Genomic DNA, 20668 nt, shown 5'->3' with positions numbered 1-20668 from the left:
CAATCAGAACCTCGTATCAGGAGCAGGTCACGAGCCAGTGTGACTGGCATCCCCAGCTTCCCTCAGGCCCCATGGCCCCAGTGAGGCCGTGCCACGCTCAGCTGCCTGACACAGCAGGGAGGCGGGCACCTGCTCACACACTGGAGGCTCACCTGCTCCTGCACACACAGCCACTGACTCCTCAATCTCCAAGTTAGTGTGCAGCCACCAAACGGGGACTAGTGACTACGCAAAACACAGCTTATAAAATCCAAGGCGCCGCCAGACCTGAGACGCACCGCATCTGTGCAGCACTGTGTTAACTGAACTTTGGCCTGTTGCCGATTCCAAATTCCAGAGATGCTGAACGCAATACAAGCGCACTCGGAACAGATGCAATAGGGCAAAGGCACGGATGAGCAGCACGCACGAGGAGGGTTTCAAAGGGCTAGGCGCTCTAGACACTGAAAGTAATGCGTTCAGGCCTAGCACCCCTGGATGCTTCTTCCGCAGATGCGTCACCCTTTCACGGCAGCGCCTTTACACACACACCACGCCACATATTCCTACCTTTCAGACGCTTTGATGCAGAAAGCAGGCCGCCAGGCTGCGGGCGGATTCCAGAGGTCCCTTGCTGCGGGGCCACCCTGGGGAGGCCGGGGGTGCCTGCCGTTCTCCCAGGCCCTTCCCACTGCCTCAGGCATCACTGGGGCGCCTGCCCCGGGGGGAACCACTCATGTCTTTTTCACTTTTTCTTTTTTGTCTCCCTTCTTTCCTGCAGTTTTCCGACAGCATTTTTGCTCTGACACAAGTTTCCAGTAAGTGAACGAGCCCTTCCCTCTGCATCTGCTGTCATCTTTCCTTCCTGATCTTGGACAGCCAGACAAGCAATGCACATGGCAGTGGCTGCCTCATCTGCACTCACCCGGGGGAGGCGGGGGCCTTACCTTTGTAGCTGTTCTATCTGCAGCACTGACTTCCTAAGGGATTCTTCCAACCTAGAAATCTAAACAGAATTACACACCCTCTTGTTAGCAGACGGGCTATGCTGAGTGACAGTGACCCTCTACATCTCTTAAACCGTGAATCTGAATGTAGGCTACTCTGCATGGAGTCACCCTCATGCTGTTTATGAGTAAACCTCCGTGAGTCCAGTCCATCAGGTACTTAGGAAATTGGCCTTGGGGGCCATGCAGAGCTAAGTCAAGGCCAAGCCCCAGGAGATGAGTTTCAGTGCAGCACCCTCGACAAGCTGGCATGATGCGAATTCAGTGGTCAGCCCTGCCAGGGGAGCACCCAGCCTCAAAGTCAGACACAAGTACCTTCCACACTCCATCACTGCCAGTGTCCACTGTCAGGCTGGAACCTGGCCCTGTGTGTGGCAGCTGCCAGACCCCAAGGGAGTGACTAGATTCGGGGATCCCACTGTCCTGTCTGCAACTATGGCTCATGACCATCCTCGAGGTTTGCTGGGAGGATTAGGAGGTAACATACACAAAATGTGACAAAATAGCCCAGGCTGGCCCCTGCAAGAAGTCTCCAGGCAGGATATTGGGTGGCTGTCAAGGAGTACGATGGGGCTGTGGTGGCCTGGAGGGGTGGAGGAGAGAGAATGGCATGGTGGTGGCAGGACAGCGGTGGCTATGAGAGGATGGATGGGTGTGAGAGGATGGGTGGGGATGAGAGGATGGGGCTGGGGAGAGAGGATGAGGTGGGGGTGAAAGGATGAGGTGAAGGAGGGAGGAGGGGGGTATGAGGAGATGGGGTGAGTGTGAAGATGATGAAGTGAGGGTGGGTGTGAGAGGATGGGGTGGAGATGACAGGATGGGGTAAGGGTGACAGGATGTGGTGGGGGAGAGAGGATATGGTTGGGGACAGAAGATGGGGTAGGTGTGAGAGGATGGGATGAGGTGAGAGGATGGAGTGGGTATAAGAAGATGGGGTGGGTGTGAGAGGATGGGGAGGGGGTGAGGATGTGGTAGCGGTGAGGATGGGGGGGTGAGAGGATAGGGAGGGGGTGAGAGGATGGGGTGGGGGTGAGAGGATGGGGAGGGGGTGAGGATGGGGTGGATGTGAGAAGATGGGGTGGGTGTGAGAGGATGGAGTAGGGGTGAGAGGATGGGGAGGGGGTGAGGATGGGTGGTGGTGAGGATGGGATGGGGTGAGAGGATGGGGTGGGGTAAGAGGATAGGGAGGGGGTGAGAGGATGGGGAAGGGGTGAGGATGGGGTGGATGTGAGGGGATGGGGTAGGGGTGAGGATGTGGTGGAGGCGAGGATGGGGTGGGTATGAGAGGATGGAGTGGGTATGAGAACTGGGTGGGTGTGAGAGGATGGGGTGGGGGTGAGGATGGGGTAGGGGGGAAAGGATGAGGTGAGAGTAACAGGGAAAGGGGAGTGACAGGACTGGGGAGAGGCCAACAGGACAGGGTGGGTGTGAGGACAGGGGAGGGGGTGATAGGATGGGGTAAGGGGCAACAGAATGTGCCGAGGGTGACAGGATGCAGTGGGGTACGATATGGTTTGGCCATGTCCCTACCCAAAACTCATCTCAAATTGTAACCCCATGTTTCAAGGGAAGAATCTGGGGGAGGTGACTGGATCATGGGGGTGGTTCCCCAGGCTGTTCTCATGACAGTGAGTTCTCACAAGATCTGATGGTTTAAAAGTGTTCGGCAGTTCCCTTCCACCCCCTCTCCTGCTGCTGTATGAGTCGTGCACTGCTCTCCCTTTGCCTTCTGCCATGATTGATAAGTTTCCTGAAGCCTTGCAGCCATGTGGAACTGAGTCGATTAAACCTCTTTCCTTTATAAATCATCCAGTCTCAGGTAGTGCTTTGTAAGAGTGTGAAAATGGACTAATACAGAGAATGGGTGACGGCAGAGTTGGGCACTGCTATAAAGATACCTAAACATGTGGAAGCAACTTTGGAACTGGTAATGGGCAGAAGTTGGAACAGTTTGGAGGACCCAGAAGAAGACAGAATGTGTGAGAAAGTTTGGAACTTCCTAGAGACTTGTTGAATGGGTTTGAGCAAAATGCTGACAGTGACATGGATGGCGAAGTGCAGGCTGAGGAGGCCTCAGATGGAGATGAGTTTATTGGGAACTGCAGCAAAGCTCATGCTTGCTATGCTTTAGCAAAGAGACTGGAGGCATTTTGCCCTTACCTTTGAGATCTGTGACTTGAGAGGTGATTTAGGGTATCTGGCAGAAGAAATTTCTAAGGAGCAAAGCATTCAAGAGGGGACCCGGCTTTTTCTGAAAGCATATAGTCATACACATTCACAAAGAGATGATCTGAGATTGGAACTTATGTTTAAAAGGGAAGCAGAACATCAAAGTCTGGAAAAAGTGCAGCATGACCATGCAGTAGCAAGGAAACCCCATTTTCTGGGGAGAAAGTCAAGCCAACCGAAGAAATGTGCATAAGTAACGAGGAGCCAAATGTTAATCACCAAGGCAGTGGGGAAAATGTCTCCAGGGCATGTGAGAGACCTTCACAGCAGCCCCCCACTCCCCATCATAGGCCCAGAGAGAAAAAAAGTAGTTTTATGGGCCAGGCCAAGGCCCACTGCCCAACTCTTGTGCAGCCTCAGGGCATGGTGCCCTGCATCCCAACTGCTCCAGCTCCAGCCATAACTAAAAGGGTCCAAGGTACAACTGAGCTGCTGCTTCAGAAAGTGGAAGCCCCAAGCATTGGCAGCTTTCATGTGCTGTTGGGTGTGCATGTGTGCAGAAGACAAGAGTTGAGGTTTGGGAACCTCCACCTAGATTTCAGAGGATGTATGGAAATGCCTGGATGTCCAGGCAGAAGTCTGCTGCAGAGGCAGAGCCCTCATGGAGAACCTCTGCTAGGGCAGTGCAGAAGGGAAATGTGGGGTGGTTGCTCCCACACAGAGTCCCCAGTGCAGCACTACCTAGTGAAGCTGTGAGAAGAGTGCCACTGTCCTCCAAACCCCAGAATGGTAAATCTACTGTCAGGTTGCACTGTGTGCCTAGAAAAGCTGCAGGCACTCAACCACAGCCCAGAAAGCAGCCACTGGGGCTGTACCATACAAAGCCACAGAGTGGAGTTGCCCAAGGCCTTGGGAGCCCCCACCACTTGCATCAGGATGTCCTGGATGTGAGACATTGGGTAAAAGGAGATTATTTTGGAAATTTAAGATTTAATGGCTGCCCTGCTGGGTTTCGGACTTGTATGAGGCCTGTAACCCCTTTGTTTTGGTCAAATTCTTGCATTTGGAATTGGAACATTTACCCAATGCCTGTACCCCATAGTATCTTGGAAGTAACTAACTTGTTTTTTATTCTACAGGCTCAGAGGTGGAAGGAACTTGCCTTGACTCAGATTGGATTTTGGACTTGGACTTCTGAGTTTATGCTGAAATGAGTTAAAACTTTGAGGGACTGCTGGGAAGATATGATTGTGTTTTGAAATGTGGGAAGGACATGAGATTTGGGAGGAGCCAGGGGTGGAATGATGTGGTTTGGTTCTGTGTCCCCACCCAAATTTTATTTTGAATTGCAATCCCCATGTGTCAAGGGAGGGACCTGGTGGGAAGTGATTGATCATGGGGGCAGTTTCCCCCATGCTGTTCTTGTGACAGTGAGTTCTCACGAGATCTGATGGTTTAAAAGTGCTTGGCAGCTCCCCCTGCCCTCTCTCTAGCTGCTATGTAAGACGTCCCTTGCTTCCCCTTTGCCTTCTGCCATGATTGTAAGTTTCCTCAGGCCTCCCCAGCCATGTGGAACTGTGAGTCAATTCAACCTCTCTCCTTTATAAATTACCAAATCTCAGGTAGTTCTTTATAGCAGTGTGGAAACAGACTGATACAGGGTGACAGGACAGGGTGGGGGTGACAGGATGAGGTGAGGGGTGACAGGACGGGATGTGGTGACAGGACAGGGTGGGGATAGCAAGATGGGGTGAGTGGTGACAGAATTGGGTTGGGTGACAGGACAGGGAGCGGGTAACAGGATGAGGTGGCAGGATGGGGTGAGGGGTGAGATGGGGGTGACAGGACAGCGCAAGGTGACAAGACAGGGTTGGGGTGACAAGATGGAAGGGAGTCACCAGTTGGCAAGCCAGGCAGGTATGACCTGTCCCCTCCAGGTCTGGGTATACATAGAATGTTCACCCACAGACAGGAGGCATCAGGGTCACAAGCTAGCTTCCAGACTCGGGGAAGCCACCCCAGGGTCCCTTGTCTTTAAAGCTGGGTTCCTTACTTTACCTACTACATAACCTTCAAAGTTTTTTAAAAAGGACTTAATTTTTAAAAATGAGATGGTTGGGCAGAGAAGCCTTTAAGCTGCCTCCCAAGCTCCAAAGGCCCCAACAGCGCCCCCAGTGGCTGAGGGGGAAAGGGTGGCCGAGCGGGGAGGCCCATGGGTGCTGCGCCCAAGGGGCCACTTGGTGAACTACAGACAAGGGTTGGGCAAACAGGCTGATGGTCAGAAGGGGACTGAGACAACATCAGCACAGCTGCAAACACAGAGAAACAGATGCTGCGTCTAGCAGCCTGTCCCCTTTGAGAACAAGGTGTTAATTAACAGGCCTGACATTTAAATCTAAAGGTCAAAAATTCAAGTGGCAATGAATCAACTTGACTTACCTTTTCTCTATAGAAGGCTAACAATCTCTTCCGGTGATTTTCTTGAAATTCTGAAATCTGAAAAGATCATACATTTCAGCTGCTGACAGGTGCATGGTTTCTGTGGCTGAAATTTTGTTGGGGGATGAGGAGGCTGGAGGGAATGTCAAGACAGCTCACAGTGCTTGTTTTGTGTGTGTCCTGCCGCAGGCAGATGCCCCACACATGTGGGCAGAAAAAGCGTGAGCACCAGCAGGCAGGGCCAAGTGCAAACACAGGTGAGGCTTAACGGGCACCATGGGAAAGTCCCTCCAGCAACCTGCTCTGTTTGAGTTGTGAGTGGTGCTCCTGCCGGGCCAACCACAGGGTGCTGTCCCTCTGATAATGGCAGCTGGTTTAAGGAATGGCCTCCTGACCAAACAGTGATGGACCAATGTCAGGAGCGGGTGGAAAGAGAGCCAGCCAAGAATGAGGCCAAGCGAGACCCGCAGAGCTGGCAGATGTCTAGTGGGCCTGTCTGCACTCCCAGAGCCAGCCATGCCTGACACCGGCACCCTCCCTGGTCTTTCCAGTTACAGGAGCCCCAGATTCCATGGCTGCTGTCTAGACAGCTTGAACTGAGTTTCTGAGAGTACCAACATAAGGAGGAAAGAGAGGCCTGTGATTTACTCAGAGGAAGAGCGAGCTATTTCCTAAGAGTCAAGTGTTCAGACAGCGGTGCCTTCCCTACTTCACTGCACCCCACCGTCTGCCTGCGGTGATGACAAGCAGGAGGGAGGGGCCTGCGTCTGCCCACTGCTCATGCCCAGTGCAAACACAGGGCAGGCTTCTTCCCTTCTGTGGAAAGGCGGGCCTTTGTTCCCATCCTCCTCCATGGGAGGGCTCCAGAGGACAGGGCGGCACAGGAGCCCCTCTCCAGGACAGCAGGGACAACAGCCTCATGGTCTCCTGGCTGCTGCATCCTCGGAGTGACTCGGAGCTCTTGAAATCTCCCCTACTCAACAGGGGACTCTCTCCCCACCAAGGAGGGAAGCCAGTCCCAGGTGCTGCCCCATGGGCTATGAAGAGGAGTGGACAAAAGACTCTTCCGGCTGCCCTGACCGCAGTTCTCATGAACATCACCGGCCACAGCCGGGGCAGCTTTCCACCAGTGCCGATGCTTCTCAAGTCCTGCGGCCTGTCGGAGGCACCTGCGCGTGCCCCTCAAGGCTCCACTCAATTGTGCCTGTTGTGAAGCTTCTCCCAAGCACCCTCAGTGGGAACATTCCACCCTGCAGGCGAGGGCCTCTGCTCCTCAGCTTCACATGCTCGCGGAGGGACCTGCAGGCAGATGCGCCTGATCCAGACTGCAGGGGGTGCCCAGTCTGTTCTTAGAGAAAGGCCTTGGTGAGACGACAGTCAGTTTGGCTGGCCCTGATTTGGCATGGCAGGCATGGCTGCAGCAAGGACTGGGCTGCAGGGAAGGGCTCTAAGGGCACCCGAGCAGCAGATGGGATGAGTTCTACTGAGTGCGGAGCTGGGGAGACTCTCATGAGCTTGGGGGGAAGCTGATGTCCATGTGTTGTGGGGTCTGCTAGGGGAGCCACACAGGTCTGCAGCCTCATGCTGCCCCTGGGGTGTCTATACTCTGACCAATGTTGGGCCCCAGAGACTTGAGACACTGTGTGTGGCCTCAGAAGAGGGTAAATTTTAAAATAATAGAACAGTTTAAAAAGAACAATGAGCATTTATCTTGCAGAGAATATGCCTCTTGAACTGAGCCAGAGAAACAGGTCAATGAAATTACTGCAAAACTCCAGGGATGGGATGGTCATGGAGGCTGTGCTGGGCCAGGTTGGCCCAGGGCCCCAGGGCCCCAGGGAAGAGCTATCCCGTGACCACGTGTGTTTTGCCCACATCCCGTCAACCGGGGGCAGCGAAGGCCTGAGAGTGAAGGCAGTGGGTGAGAGCACAGGTCACTCATGCGGACTCTCGTGAGGCATTTGTGCCACGAGGCCAGGAGAGGCAGCTGCCTGGTCCAGAGCACACTTCTCACGCTTCGGTTCGCTACCAGTTCTTGTCCATGAGTGGCCTGTGCCTGCATTCGTCAACATGAGCTCCTGAGCACGCCAGGACCAGGGGCTGCAGGCTCAGTGCTGACAAAGCCTGTGGTAGGGCAGAGGCTGGGTGGACAGCACGGATCTCAGAGGGGTTACCAACTAGACTAGGAGGGGTGACTGCGGCAGGCAGGCGCTGAGGTGCTTTGTTGACACCTCAGGGCGGGTTCCAGGGCCTGGGCCTTGGGGCTCAGAGTTTCGGTCTTGGGCCAGTTTTGCACTTTTAAAAATCACTGAGGACCCCAGAGAGCTTTGCTTATGTGGGTCTCATCTGTCGATTTTTACCCTACTAGAAATTGAGAGTGAGACAGATTTAAATGTATTTATTCATTTAAAAATAACAATAAATCTATTATGTGTTAACATGTAACAAATATTACAGTATTTATGTTATGTTGATACAAGAGCATAAATATTAGAGTATCACGTCACGTAGCTGCTGGAAAATTCTGCCTTGTGCTTGTGGCGCCCAGCTTTGCAGTGTGACTGACAAACAGTGGGGCTGTGAGGTCGTGGGGCAGACGGCCGCCCAGGTTGCAGCTAGCCATCTCCACCGTCCAGGCCTAAAGGCTGAGAGGCAGAGCAGACATGGTGGCTGGAGGGGCTGGCCATGTCCGCTAGGTCTTCTCTCCTGAGACAGTACCTGGCCTCTGCGGAGGCTGCTCCGGGAAGGCCGCTGCACTTGGCAAAACTACACTGGAGCATGAGCCTGTGGCTCTGATGTCTGTGATAACGTATGTGTTTTATGAACTCAGTGACTCCTGGCCCCAAGGTGACTTGTCTTGAATGAGGGTCCTGCTGGGACGGAGCAAGGTGGGCAGGTGAGGTGCGTTCTGGATGGTGTTTCCGTGGGAATCTGGCTGGGCTCTGGATCCCAGCGTCCTAGTCTGGGTGCCTTGTTGTGCTGGCCCAGTGTTCTCTGGTCTCCAGCTGCTGCTTGGCTTCCATGTGTTGAGCCTCTGAGAACCTCCCTGGAGGATATGGCTGGGCATAACTTGAGATGGGAACAGCCCCAGGACAGTCTGAGATACTGTGGGTGATTCAGGCTGTTTCAGAACAGCCCCAGGACAGTCTGAGATACTGTGGGTGATTCAGGCTGTTTCACAACAGCCCCAGGACAGCCTGAGATACTGTGGGTGATTCAGGCTGTTTCGTAACCAAGGAGCCTTGCTGCAGGAGGATAGCCTCCCAGAGGAGAGAGAGGATAGTCCTGGTGACCTGGCTGACCACAGCCCAAAGGCACAAGCCTGGGAAGGAGAGTGACATGCTGGGGTCCTTCCTCAGCCTCCTGCCTCAGCTCCTGGCTGCCCTGACTAGGCCTCTTTCCCCACAAGGCAGGTGGGAGGTGGCCAACGGTGGGATCTGTACCCTTCACAGAAGAAGGAAAGGAAGCACAGGGTGGGGGCCAGGGGAAAGACCCCTTCTTTTCCTGGCAGCTTTCCCCCAGACTGGTGGACTGCAGCTGTCCAGTGACAACCAAGGAGGCCTGAAGTGCCGCTCAGCATGTGGGTGGGCACAGAGGACAATGACCTGCGACAGTAGCTGGCGGTGGGGAGGCTTGGCCTGCAGGTGCGTGCTGACTGGGAAGAGGGTCAGGAAGAAACAGGTAGGGGACGGACAAGCCACAGCCGTGAGGATCGGCACAGCAGCTGGCAATGCTGCCAGCATGGGGACCACAGAGCCAACATTGCCACATGGGGCTCAGTGGGAATCACAGGCCTGGCCAGCAGAATGCCCGGGCAACTGTCAGGAAAACACAGCGTCAAGAAGAAACCTGCTTCCCTGAACCCAGAGAGCCCTGACCTGCGAGGAGGACTCCCAAGCCTGAGATTCTAAGGTGTGAATATGGGGAGGGGGTGTCTTGCCCAAAGGACCCCAGAGCTGACGGAGACCACTTTGTCTTAATGGACACCAAAAGTGCAAATGACAGTAAAATAGATCAAGTGAACTGTGTCAAAACCAGAACCTTTCGTATGTAAATGTAGCACCGTCAGGAAAGCAAACACGCAACACACAAGGATTTCTGCAGAAACTATTGCTGATGAAATATCTTCAAAGGAACTTGCCTCCAGAACATGTAAAACCCATGGTCTTGGGGCAGTGCACCTGGCTCAGCACAGAACCAAGCCGCACCTCCCACACTCACCTTCCAGGTCTCCCTGGAGTACTTCCTGCATAGACTGTCTATGCTCATGAAGAATGCCTGGATGTCTGAGTTGGTCTGAAAGAGAAAGAACTCACTCTACATTTTTTAAGTCTAATAAATAAATCCTTCCGGCCACCAGTTAAAAACTGTACTTCAAGACCTAGAACTAGCTGTAGATGACTCAGTACACTGTGAATGGCCTCTCGGGGCCCTGCCAGGGACAGCCCCTCATCCTGGGTGCATCCCTCTGAGGGCTGGGCTGGGCCGTGGTGAGGGCTGGGAGGCAGAGCGGCCTGGTAGCCGCTGAGCCCCTCCGGGCTAAAACAAAGACGTGCTCCCTCCTCAAAAGGCTCTTGGTGAGGGCAGAAGGTCACTGTGAGTGAAGGCCTCAGTGCAGCCTCCTGCACAGTGGAGACATACTAAAGTCAGGATGACGGTAAGCTGACGAGTGTAACTTACCACTGTGTAGTCACAAGTCCATGCTGAGTTATTTAAAAAGCAAGTATAAGACCTTAAGAAAGGATGCAGGTTTAAGAAACAGCATCTGGTTATGAGCCCTCATGCAGACACTCTCCATTTCCTTCTAAAGTGCCTACAGTATGCCCTGCCTCACCTCCTCACACCCCTGGCCTTCCCTCACTTTCCCCACCCAGGACCACATTAGCACAAAACACCCAGTGACAGCTGTCCTAGGCATGGAGCTGACATGAGCCAGAATCTCGAGCAGTCCAAAGAAAAGGGGCTCATGCCTGTAATCCCAGCGTTTTGGGAGACCGGGGTGTGTAGATCGCTTGAGGTGAGGAGTTCAAGACCAGCCTGGCCAACATGGTGAAACCCTGTCTATAGCAAAAATACAAAAATTACCTGCGCATGATGGCAGCTGCCTGTAATCCTAGCTACTTGGGAGGCTGAGGCAGGAGAATCGCTTGAACCTGGGAGGTGGAGGTTGCAGTGAGCCGAGATCACACCGCTGCACTCCAGTATGGGCATCAGAGCAAGTCTCCATCTCAAAAAAATAAACAAATCCCCAAACCACAACAAATAAAGGGACAAACACCAGAATGACAAGATGTAGAAAGAGCCTCGTGACTCCTCCCATTCTGTGGTTCAGGATGGTGAGCGCGCAGAGGGTCAAGACAGTCATCTGAGCCCCTCCACCTACCACCTGTGGCTCCCCGAATCTCAATGAAATGACAGAAAAATTAAATTTAGGAAAAAATACTCAATTTGTGATAGAAAACAGGAAATGATATCTTGAATTGACCAGCCTCTGAGGAATTCTGGAAGACACAGTATAGACTGGCTTAGATCAGGATTAAGGCACCAGCTTCAACACCCAGGGGAAGTGCAGGTGAACAGGTCCTGGAATCCATTCCAGCACCCACTCCCAGGCACCTAGAGGCAGAGGCCAAGCAGAGCGTCATGGAGGTGAGCTCCTCCATGTAGGAGGGACTCCTCCTCTGTAGGAGGGACTGAGACCCAGCAGAGGGAGACCTGCCCTGGCTCAGATGGGGTTGGAGCTCCTGCATAGCACCCTCCCATACACACCATACTGCAAAGACACAGGCAGTGTATCCAAGGGGTCGGAGCCAGGAGCTGAGAGTGCAGCCTAAATCCAGCTCTGCACACCATTCACTTGCAACCCTGGTTCTTCACCTAACTCCTCCATACCTTGGTCTCCCCGTGTATAAAACAGAAGCAGAGAAGATAACACGGTAGAAGCAACTCAGGATTGCAGCTCTCAGTGAAGGCACAGAGGGTGAGTCCAAGCCGCATTTCCAGATGGATCTTTGTTGCTCACAGAACGGGGAAATTCCCAGGTGCAGGAGAGACACGGGATGCCAGCACAGCCCTTTCAGCTGGTGCGGCTGTTTCGGCCAGCGCCGCAACACAGCGGCACTCCATACAAAGCGCACTGGTCTGGGTGCCTGTTAAACCGGCAATCTGAGATTTGGGAGGGTAGATTAGCATATCCATCTGATTAAACGGGACTTGGACAGTGAGCCAGACCAGGAGATTCCCAAGAAGCGACAATTGAGCCGGCGCAGTGGGTTGCTGCACGGGAAATCACACAGATCCCGGTGCCCTAACAGCAGGCAACTGGAACACCTGGGAGAGAGTCAACCATTCAACTTAAAAAAAAAAAAGAAAAAGGGCTCTGAGGCAGGAAGCCAGGTGATCAGGCTCAGCGGGTCCCACCCCCACAGGGACAAACAAAACGGCGATTTTAAACGCTCGGGGTTGAGAGTTTCACTGCAGGCACAGCTGAATCCAGGATGGTGCAGCTCGGTGGTGGAGGGGCGTCCACCATTACTGAGGCATTCCGCCCCAGCTGAGGTACACTCCCATTGCTGATGCAGCCTGTCATTGCCGAGGCAACCTGCCATAACAGAGAGACTCCGCCAACAGGGCGGAGCCCACAGCAGCAGGGCAGAGCCCATGGTAACAGGGCGGACCCCACGGTAGCAGGGTGGAGCCTTGGCAGGCAAATAGTGACTAGACTGCCCCCTAGCTGGGCAGAACAGTACAACGGATACTCATAATGAAAGCCCTAACTCCCCGAGACAGAGCATCTGAGGAATAAAAAGGAAATTTATAAGTTCTGCTGCCGCAGACCTAAACACACCTGCCTAACAGCCCTGAATGAACAACGGAGCTCACAGCTCAGCACTTGAGCTCCTATAAAGTAGAGTCCGTCTCCTCAAGCAGCTCTCTGACCCCTGTATATCCAAAGAGTCACCTCAAAAAGGAATGATCAGACTGACATTTGGTGGGCATCATCCTGGGACAAAGATAGCAGAAGAAGAAACTGGTAGCATCCCTCACTGTTCCACAGCTGCTACAGGTGTACCCCAGACAAGCAGGGCCTGGAGTGGACCTCAGCAGTCGTACAGCAGAGGGGCTAGATTGTTCGAAGAAAAACTAAGTAACAGAAATACTTCATCATCAACAATCTGGATGTCCACTCAGAGACCCAATTGAAAAGTCAGTAACTACTCAGACGACAGGTGGATAAATCCACAAAGATGGGAAGAAACCAGTGCAAAAAGGAGGAAAACACCCGAAACCAAAACACCTCGCCTCCTACAAAGGACCAAAACTCCTCGCCAGCAAGGGAACAAAGCTGGACGGAAAATGAGTGTGACGAAATGACGGAATCAGACTTCAGAAGGTGGATAATAAGAAACTTCCGTGAGCTAAAAGAACATGTTTTAAATCAATGCAAAGAAACTAAGAACCTTGAAAAAAGATTTGAAAAAAGATTCGAGGAAATGATAACAAGAATGGACAACTTAGGAATATGGGTGAATTGAAGGAGCTGAAAAACATAACACGAGAACTTCACGAAGCATGCACAAGTTTCAACAGCCGAATTGACCAAGCAGAAGAAAGAATATCAGAAGTCGAAGATCAACTCAATGAAATAAAACGAAAAACCAAGATCAGAGAAAAAAGCACAAAAAGGAATGAGCAAAGTCTCCAAGAAATGTGGGACTATGTGAAGAGACCTAGCCTATGTTTGATAGGTCTCTTCACATAGAGAATGTGACGTACCAAAATGTGACAAAGAGAATGAATCCAAGCTGGAAAATACTCTTCAGGATATTATCCAGGAAAATTTCCCCAACCTAGCAAGGCAGGCCAATATTCAAGTCCAGGAAATACAGAGAATACCACAAAGATATTCCGCAAGAAGAGCAACCCCAAGGCACATAATCGTCAGATTCACCAGGGTTGAAATGAAGGAGAAAATGCTAAGGGCAGCCAGACAGAAAGGTCCGGTCACCCACAAAGGGAAGCCCATCAGACTCACAGCAGATCTCTCGGCAGAAACTCTACAAGCCAGAAGAGAGTGGGGACCAATATTCAACATCCTTAAAAAAAAGAACTTTCAACCCAGAATTTCATATCCAGCCAAACTGAGCTTCATAAGTGAAGGAAAAATAAAATCCTTTGCAAACAAGCAAGTACTCAGAGATTTTTGTCACTACCAGGCCTGCGTTACAAGAGCTCCTGAAAGAGGCACAACACATAGAAAAGAACAACTAGTACCAGGCATTCCAAAAACATACCAAATGCTAAAGAGCATCAACAAAATGAAGAATCTGCATCAACTAACGGGCAAAACAGCCAGCTAGCATCAAAATGGCAGTATCAAATTCACACATAACAATATTAACCCTAAATGTAAATGGGCTAAACGCCCCAATCAAAAGACACAGACTGGCAAATTGGATAAAAAAACAAAACCCATCAGTGTGCTGTATCCAGGAAACCCATCTCACATGCAAGGATACACAAAGGCTAAAATAAAGGGATGGAGGAAGATTTACCAAGCAAATGGAGAGCGAAACAAAACAAAAAAAAAAGCAGAAGTTGCAATTCTCGTCTCTGATAAAATAGACTTTAAAGCAAAAAAGATCAAAAGAGACAAAGAAGGACATTACATAATGGTAAAAGGATCGATACAACAAGAAGAGCTAACGATCCTAAATATATATGGACCCAATACAGGAGCACCCAGATATGTAAGGCAAGTTCTTAACGACTTACAAAGAGACTTAGACTCCCACACAATAATAGTGGGAGACTTTAACACTCCACTGTCAATATTAGATCAACCAGACAGAAAATTAACAAGGATATCCAGGGCTTGAACTCAGACCTGGAGCAAGCAAACCTGATAGACATTTATAGAACTCTCTACCCCAAATCCACAGAATATACATTCTTCTCAGCACCACATCACACCTACTCTAAAATTGACCACATAATTGGAAGTAAAGCACTGCTCAGCAAATGCAAAACAACTGAAATCATAACAAACAGGCTCTCAGACCATAGTGCAATCAAGTTAGAACTCAGAATTCAGAAACTAACTCAGAACCGCACAGCTTCATGGAAACTGAACAACTGGCTCTTGAATGTTGATTGGATAAACAATGAAATGAAGGCAGAAATAAAGAAGTTCTTCGAAACCAATGAGAATGAAGACACAACATGCCAGAATCTCTGGGACACATTTAAAGCAGTCTCCAGAGAAAAATATATAGCAGTAAGTGCCCACATGAGAAGAGTGGAGAGATACAAAATTGACACCAATTGTCAAAATTGAAAGAGCTAGAGGAGCAAGATCAAAAAAACTCAAAACCTAGCAGAAGACAAGAAAGAACTAAGATCAGAGCAGAACTGAAAGAGATAGAGACATGAAAAACCCTTCAAAAAATCAATAAATCCAAGAGCTGGTTTTTTGAAAAGATCAACAAAATAGACAGACCACTAGCCAGATTGATTAAAAAGAAAACAGAGAACGACCAAATAGATGCAATAAAAAATGATAAAGGGGAAATCACCACAGATTCCACAGAAATTCAAACCATCATCAGAGAATACTACAAACAACTCTATGCACATAAACTAGTAAACCTGGAAGAAATGGATAAATTCCTGGACACCTGTGTCCTCCCAAGCCTAAACCAGGAGGAAGTTGAAACTATGAATAAACCAATAACAAGGTCTAAAGTCGAGGCAGCAATTAAGAGCCTACCACACAAAAAAAGCCCAGGTCCAGATGAGTTCACAGCCGAATTCTACCAGACACACAAAGAGGAGCTGGTACCATTCTTCCTGAAACTATTCCAAATAATCCAAAAAGAGGGAATCCTTCCCAAATCATTTTATGAGACCAACATCATCCTGATACCAAAACCTGGCAGAGACTCAACTCAAAAGAAAACTTCAGGCCAATATCCATGACGAACATAGATGCAAAAATCTTCAATAAAATACTGGCAAACCGATTGCAACAGCACATCAAAAAACTTATCCATCATGATCAAGTAGGATTCATCCCGGGGATGCAAGGCTGGTTCAACATACGCAAGTCTATAAATGCAATTCACCACATAAACAGAACCAAAACCAAAAACCACATGATTATCTCAATTGACGCAGAGAAGGCCTTTGACAAAATTAAACAGCCCTTTATGCTAAAAACCCTTAATAAACTCGGTACTGATGGAACGTATCTCAAAGTAATAAAAGCTATTTACAACAAACCAACAGCCAATATCATACTGAATGGGCAAAAACTGGAAGCATTCCCTTTGAAATCCGGCACTAGACAAGGATGCCCTCTCTCACCACTCCTATTCAATATAGTACTGGAAGTTCTAGCCAGAGCAATCAGGCAAGAAAAAGAAATAAAGTGTATTCAAATAGGAAAGGAGGAAGGCAAACTGTCTCTATTTGCAGACGACATGATTGTATATCTAGAAGACCCCATCACCTCATCCCAAAAACTCCTGAAACTGATAAGCAGCTTCAGCAAAGTCTCAGGATATAAAATCAATGTGCAAAAATCACAAGCATTCGTCTACACCAATAACAGACTTAAAGAAAGCCAAATCAAGAACGAACTGCCATTCACAATTGCTACAAAGAGAATAAAATACCTAGGAATACAACTAACGAGGAACATAATGGACCTCTTCAAGGAAAACTACAAACCACTGCTCAACGAAATCAGAGAGGACACAAACAGATGGAGAAACATTCCATGTTCATGGTTAGGAAGAATCAATATCATGAAAATGGCCATACTGCCCAAAGTAATTTACAGATTCCATGCTATCCCCATCAAGCTACCATTGACTTTCTTCACATAACTAGAAAAAACCATTATGAACTTCATATGGAACCAAAAGAGAGCCCACATAGCCAAGTCAATTCTAAGCAAAAAGAACACAGCGGAGGACATCACACTACTGGACTTCAGACGATGCTACAAGGCTATAGTAATCAAAACAGCATGGTACTGGTACCAAAACAGAGATATAGACCAATGAACAGAACAGAGGCATCGGAGGCAACACAACATATCTACATCCATACAATCTTTGATAAACCTGACAAAAACAAGCAATGGGGAAAGGATTCCCTGTTTAATAAATGGTGTTGGGAAAACTGGCTAGCCATGTGCAGAAAGCAGAAACTGGACCCCTTCCTGACACCTTACACTAAAATTAACTCCAGATGGATTAAAGACTTAAACATAAGACCTGGCACCATAAAAACCCTAGAAGAAAATCTAGGCAAAACCATTTAGGACATAGGAGTAGGCAAGGACTTCACGACCAAAACACCAAAAGCATTGGCAACAAAAGCCAAAATAGACAAATGGGACCTAATCAAACTCCACAGCTTCAGCACGGCAGAAGAAACAGTCACTAGAGTGAATTGGCAACCAACAAAATGGGAAAAAATTTTTGCAGTTTACCCATCTGACAAAGGGCTGATATCCAGAATCTACAAAGAACTCAAACAGATTTACAGGAAAAAAACAAACAAGCCCATTCAAAAGTGGGCAAAGGATATGAACAGACACTTTACGAAAGAAGACATATATGAGGCCAACAATCATATGAAAAAATGCCCATCATCAGTGGTCATCAGAGAGATGCAAATCAAAACCACATTGAGATACCATCTCACGCCAGTTAGAATAGCGATCATTAAAAAATCTGGAGACAACAGATGCTGGAGAGGATGTGGAGAAATAGGAACACTTTTACACTCTTGGTGGGAGTGTCAATTAGTTCAACCATTGTGGAAGACAGTGTGGCGTTTCCTCAAGGACCTAGAAATAGAAATTCCATCTGACCCAGCAATCCCATTACTGGGTATATATCCAAAGGATTATAAATCGTTCTACTATAAGGACACATGCACACGAATGTTCAATGCAGCACTGTTTACAATAGCAAAGACCTGGAACCAACCCAAATGCGCATCGATGATAGACTGGACTGGGAAAATGTGGCACATATACACCATGGAATATTATGCAGCAATAAAAATTGATGAGTTTGTGTCGTTTGTAGCGACATGGATGAATCTGGAGAACATCATTCTCAGCAAACTGACACAAGAACAGAAAATGAAATACTGCATATTCTAACTCATAGGCAGGTGAGGAAAAATGAGAACACATGGACACAGGGAAGGGAATACTACACACTGGGGTCTATTGGGGGGAGGAGGGGAGGGACAGCGGGCGGGGGGAGCTGGGGAGGGATAGCCTGGGGAGAAATGCCAAATGTGGGGGAAGGCAGCAAAACACACTGCCATGTGTGTACCTATGCAACTGTCTTGCATGTTCTTTACATGTACCCCCAAACCTAAAATGCATTAAAAAAAAAAACAGAAGCAGAAACAGTACCCCCTCACCCCTGACCATGGCAAGCAGCAAGTGACACAATACAGAAAAAGTGCCCCCAGCACAGCGTGGCCCATGTGCGTGCACATGGAGCGAGGACTGTCACTGTTATCTAAGGTATATTATAGATACACAGATGCCTCAAAAACAAGACCAAGGGCTCCACGGACCAGAAATGGGAGCAACTGAAGAAGCTGTCACAGATCGATCTGGCTCTGTTGCCTTCTAGGTGAAGGGAAGTGAGTCATTGTACACATGACAGAGACCCCAGAATAGTCCAGGAGATGAAGTGGAGACAGAACAGCCAAGAAGTCTACAAAACTTAACAAATGACATCACAGCACAGATGCACAGACCTCAGGGAGGCCTGAGCAGGAAAACACGGACAGCCATTCCTCCAGCCCCAGCACTCACGTCGCAGAGAGCCAGCCAGAAGCCAGGGGCTGTAATTTTCCAAGTGCTAAGGTGCATTTATTTTCAACAAAGAATTCTAAAGTCTATGAAAATGAGCTTCAAGAAAAAGAGGCATTTTTTTCAAACAAAAACTGAGAATTTGTCACTAACAGCCCAGCACTAAAATAAATAATAAAGGAATTCCCTGTAGGTAGGAATAATAGTTCCTAATAGAAGCACGGAGATTTGGGAGGCAGTGAGAAGCAGGGAAGAGAGGAAAACAGGGGGAAATCTAAACGAGTATTAGCTGTCCACGGCAGCACTGCATTGTGGGGCTTTAGCGCAGTGAGAGCCAGTGTGGCTGGAGGAGCAGTGTGGAAAAGGCCAGCAGAGGGGGAGTCTGGTGAGAGCTGACGTCCTCGCACCACCAGGAAAATCTACTTTACGTTAGACTTCTGAAAGTCAAGACCGTGTGCACAATCCCTAGGAAAATCATAAGCTAATGTTTTCTTTCTGTATTTAGTTTTTTTGTTTTGTTTTGTTTTTTTTAATTTTTTATTGGATTATAGGTTTTGGGGTACATGAGCAGAGCATGCAAGACAGTTGCGTAGGTACACACATGGCAGTGTGCTTTCTTTTCTTCTCCCCTTCACCCACATTTGGCTTTTCTCCCCAGGCTATCCCTCCCCACCTCCCCCTCCCACTGGCCCTCCCCTTTTCCCCCCCATAGACCCCAGTGTTTAGTACTCCCCTTTCTGTGTCCATGTGTTCTCATTTTTCATCACCCACCTATGAGTGAGAATATGCGGTGTTTCATTTTCTGTTCTTGTGTCAGTTTGCTGAGGATGAAGTTCTCCAGATTCATCCATGTCCCTACAAACGACACAAACTCATCATTTCTGATTGCTGCATAATATTCCATGGTGTATATGTGCCACATTTTTCCAATCCAGTCTATTATCAATGGGCATTTGGGTTGATTCCAGGTCTTTGCTATTGTAAACAGTGCTGCAATGAACATTCGTGTACATGTGTCCTTATAGTAGAACGATTTATAGTCCTTTGGATATATACCCAGTAATGGGATTGCTGGGTCAAATGGAATTTCTATTTCTAAGGCCTTGAGGAATCGCCACACTGTCTTCCACAATGGTTGAACTAATTTACACTCCCATCAACAGTGTAAAAGTGTTCCTTTTTCTCCACATCCTCTCCAGCATCTGTTGTCTCCAGATTTTTTAATGATAGCCATTCTAACTGGCGTGAGATGGTATCTCAATGTGGTTTTGATTTGCATCTCTCTGATGACCAGTGACGATGAGCATTTTTTCATATGATTGTTGGCCTTATATATGTATTTAGTTTTTAAAGGGGGGTGTGTGCTCCGCAATGGTACACTAACGAGGATACACAATTAACCCTCACAGCGTGACCGAAGGCCTTAGCGGAGAAGATCCATGCTGGTGCTGACCAGTTGAGGCCCCTCGGGCCCACGGCGCAAGTGGAACGGGAGCACCACAGCGCTGGGTCCACGGAACTCTCCTCACGCAGCTACAAAGGCGTGCTGTCGGCGATTCACTGTCAGACACGGGAAAGGGGCGCTGCAAAAGAGCGCTGTTATCGTCATGAAGGCTGACTCGGCCACCCCAAGCAGGCGGGAGGCGGGGTTCTCTGGCTAGGAAGGCCAGCCCTAACTTACTGTCTTGAAACAGACACAGACTGCACTGGCTACAGCACGATGCCTTCCTTGGGGTGCCAGGCTTACACAGGATTTTGTTGGAGTCTCGGCTGTCAACGCTGATTTTATTCTTTTGCTTGCTGCTTGCACAGACTTGGCATGGCTTCAGAATTGTGCAGAGCTGATTGTTCTCCTGTGATACTTCTAGGCTTATGTCTCATTTTGTGTTTCTGTCAAACATTCTGAAGTTATTAAGACCCAGTCACAACCCTGTCAGATCCATTCCAACAACATTACATTTGTCAGACATGTGGTCATTTTCACACAGTGCAGTTTACTTCTGAGCTACTCATGCACCTGTTACATTTCCACAGGCATTTTCCATACACACACACACATATATATACACATATATATACATATATGTGTGTGTGTGTGTGTGTGTGTATATATATATATATATATATATATATATATATATATATATATATATATTTGAGATGGAGTATCGCCCTATGGCCCCGGCTGGAGTGCAATGGTGTGATCTTAGCTCACTGCAACCTC

General features: G+C 49.0%; 2 protein-coding genes across 5 annotated transcripts in view; both read right to left on the bottom strand.

Annotated features, from left to right (window-relative positions):
• The window catches only part of LOC100387222 (putative E3 SUMO-protein ligase RNF212), a 68976-nt gene that overhangs the window by 35336 nt on the left and 12972 nt on the right, over positions 1-20668 (bottom strand). For 2 of the 4 annotated variants that reach the window (XM_035294383.3, XM_035294385.3), the window contains exons 3-5: positions 9816-9890; positions 5595-5651; positions 927-985 (exon numbers count right to left, since the gene is read on the bottom strand). In XM_035294383.3, coding sequence (XP_035150274.2) covers positions 927-985; positions 5595-5651; positions 9816-9890 — 191 coding nt within the window. The remainder of the gene's footprint in view (positions 1-926; positions 986-5594; positions 5652-9815; positions 9891-20668) is intronic. The other 2 variants (XM_035294384.3, XM_035294386.3) reach the window with 1 other exon arrangement.
• On the bottom strand, positions 7984-9337 carry LOC118152384 (uncharacterized). The gene is given in 8 exon segments (XM_054253598.2): positions 7984-8205; positions 8208-8259; positions 8261-8376; positions 8378-8430; positions 8433-8557; positions 8559-8591; positions 8593-8699; positions 9200-9337. Coding segments are annotated over 8 exon segments (732 nt in total). The 3' UTR covers positions 7984-8097.

The sequence above is a fragment of the Callithrix jacchus genome, chromosome 3, assembly GCF_049354715.1.
Source record: "Callithrix jacchus isolate 240 chromosome 3, calJac240_pri, whole genome shotgun sequence".
NCBI classification, from domain to species: domain Eukaryota; kingdom Metazoa; phylum Chordata; class Mammalia; order Primates; family Cebidae; genus Callithrix; species Callithrix jacchus.
Note: the sequence above shows the minus strand (reverse complement) of the source record. Positions and strands in the feature narration are given on the sequence as shown.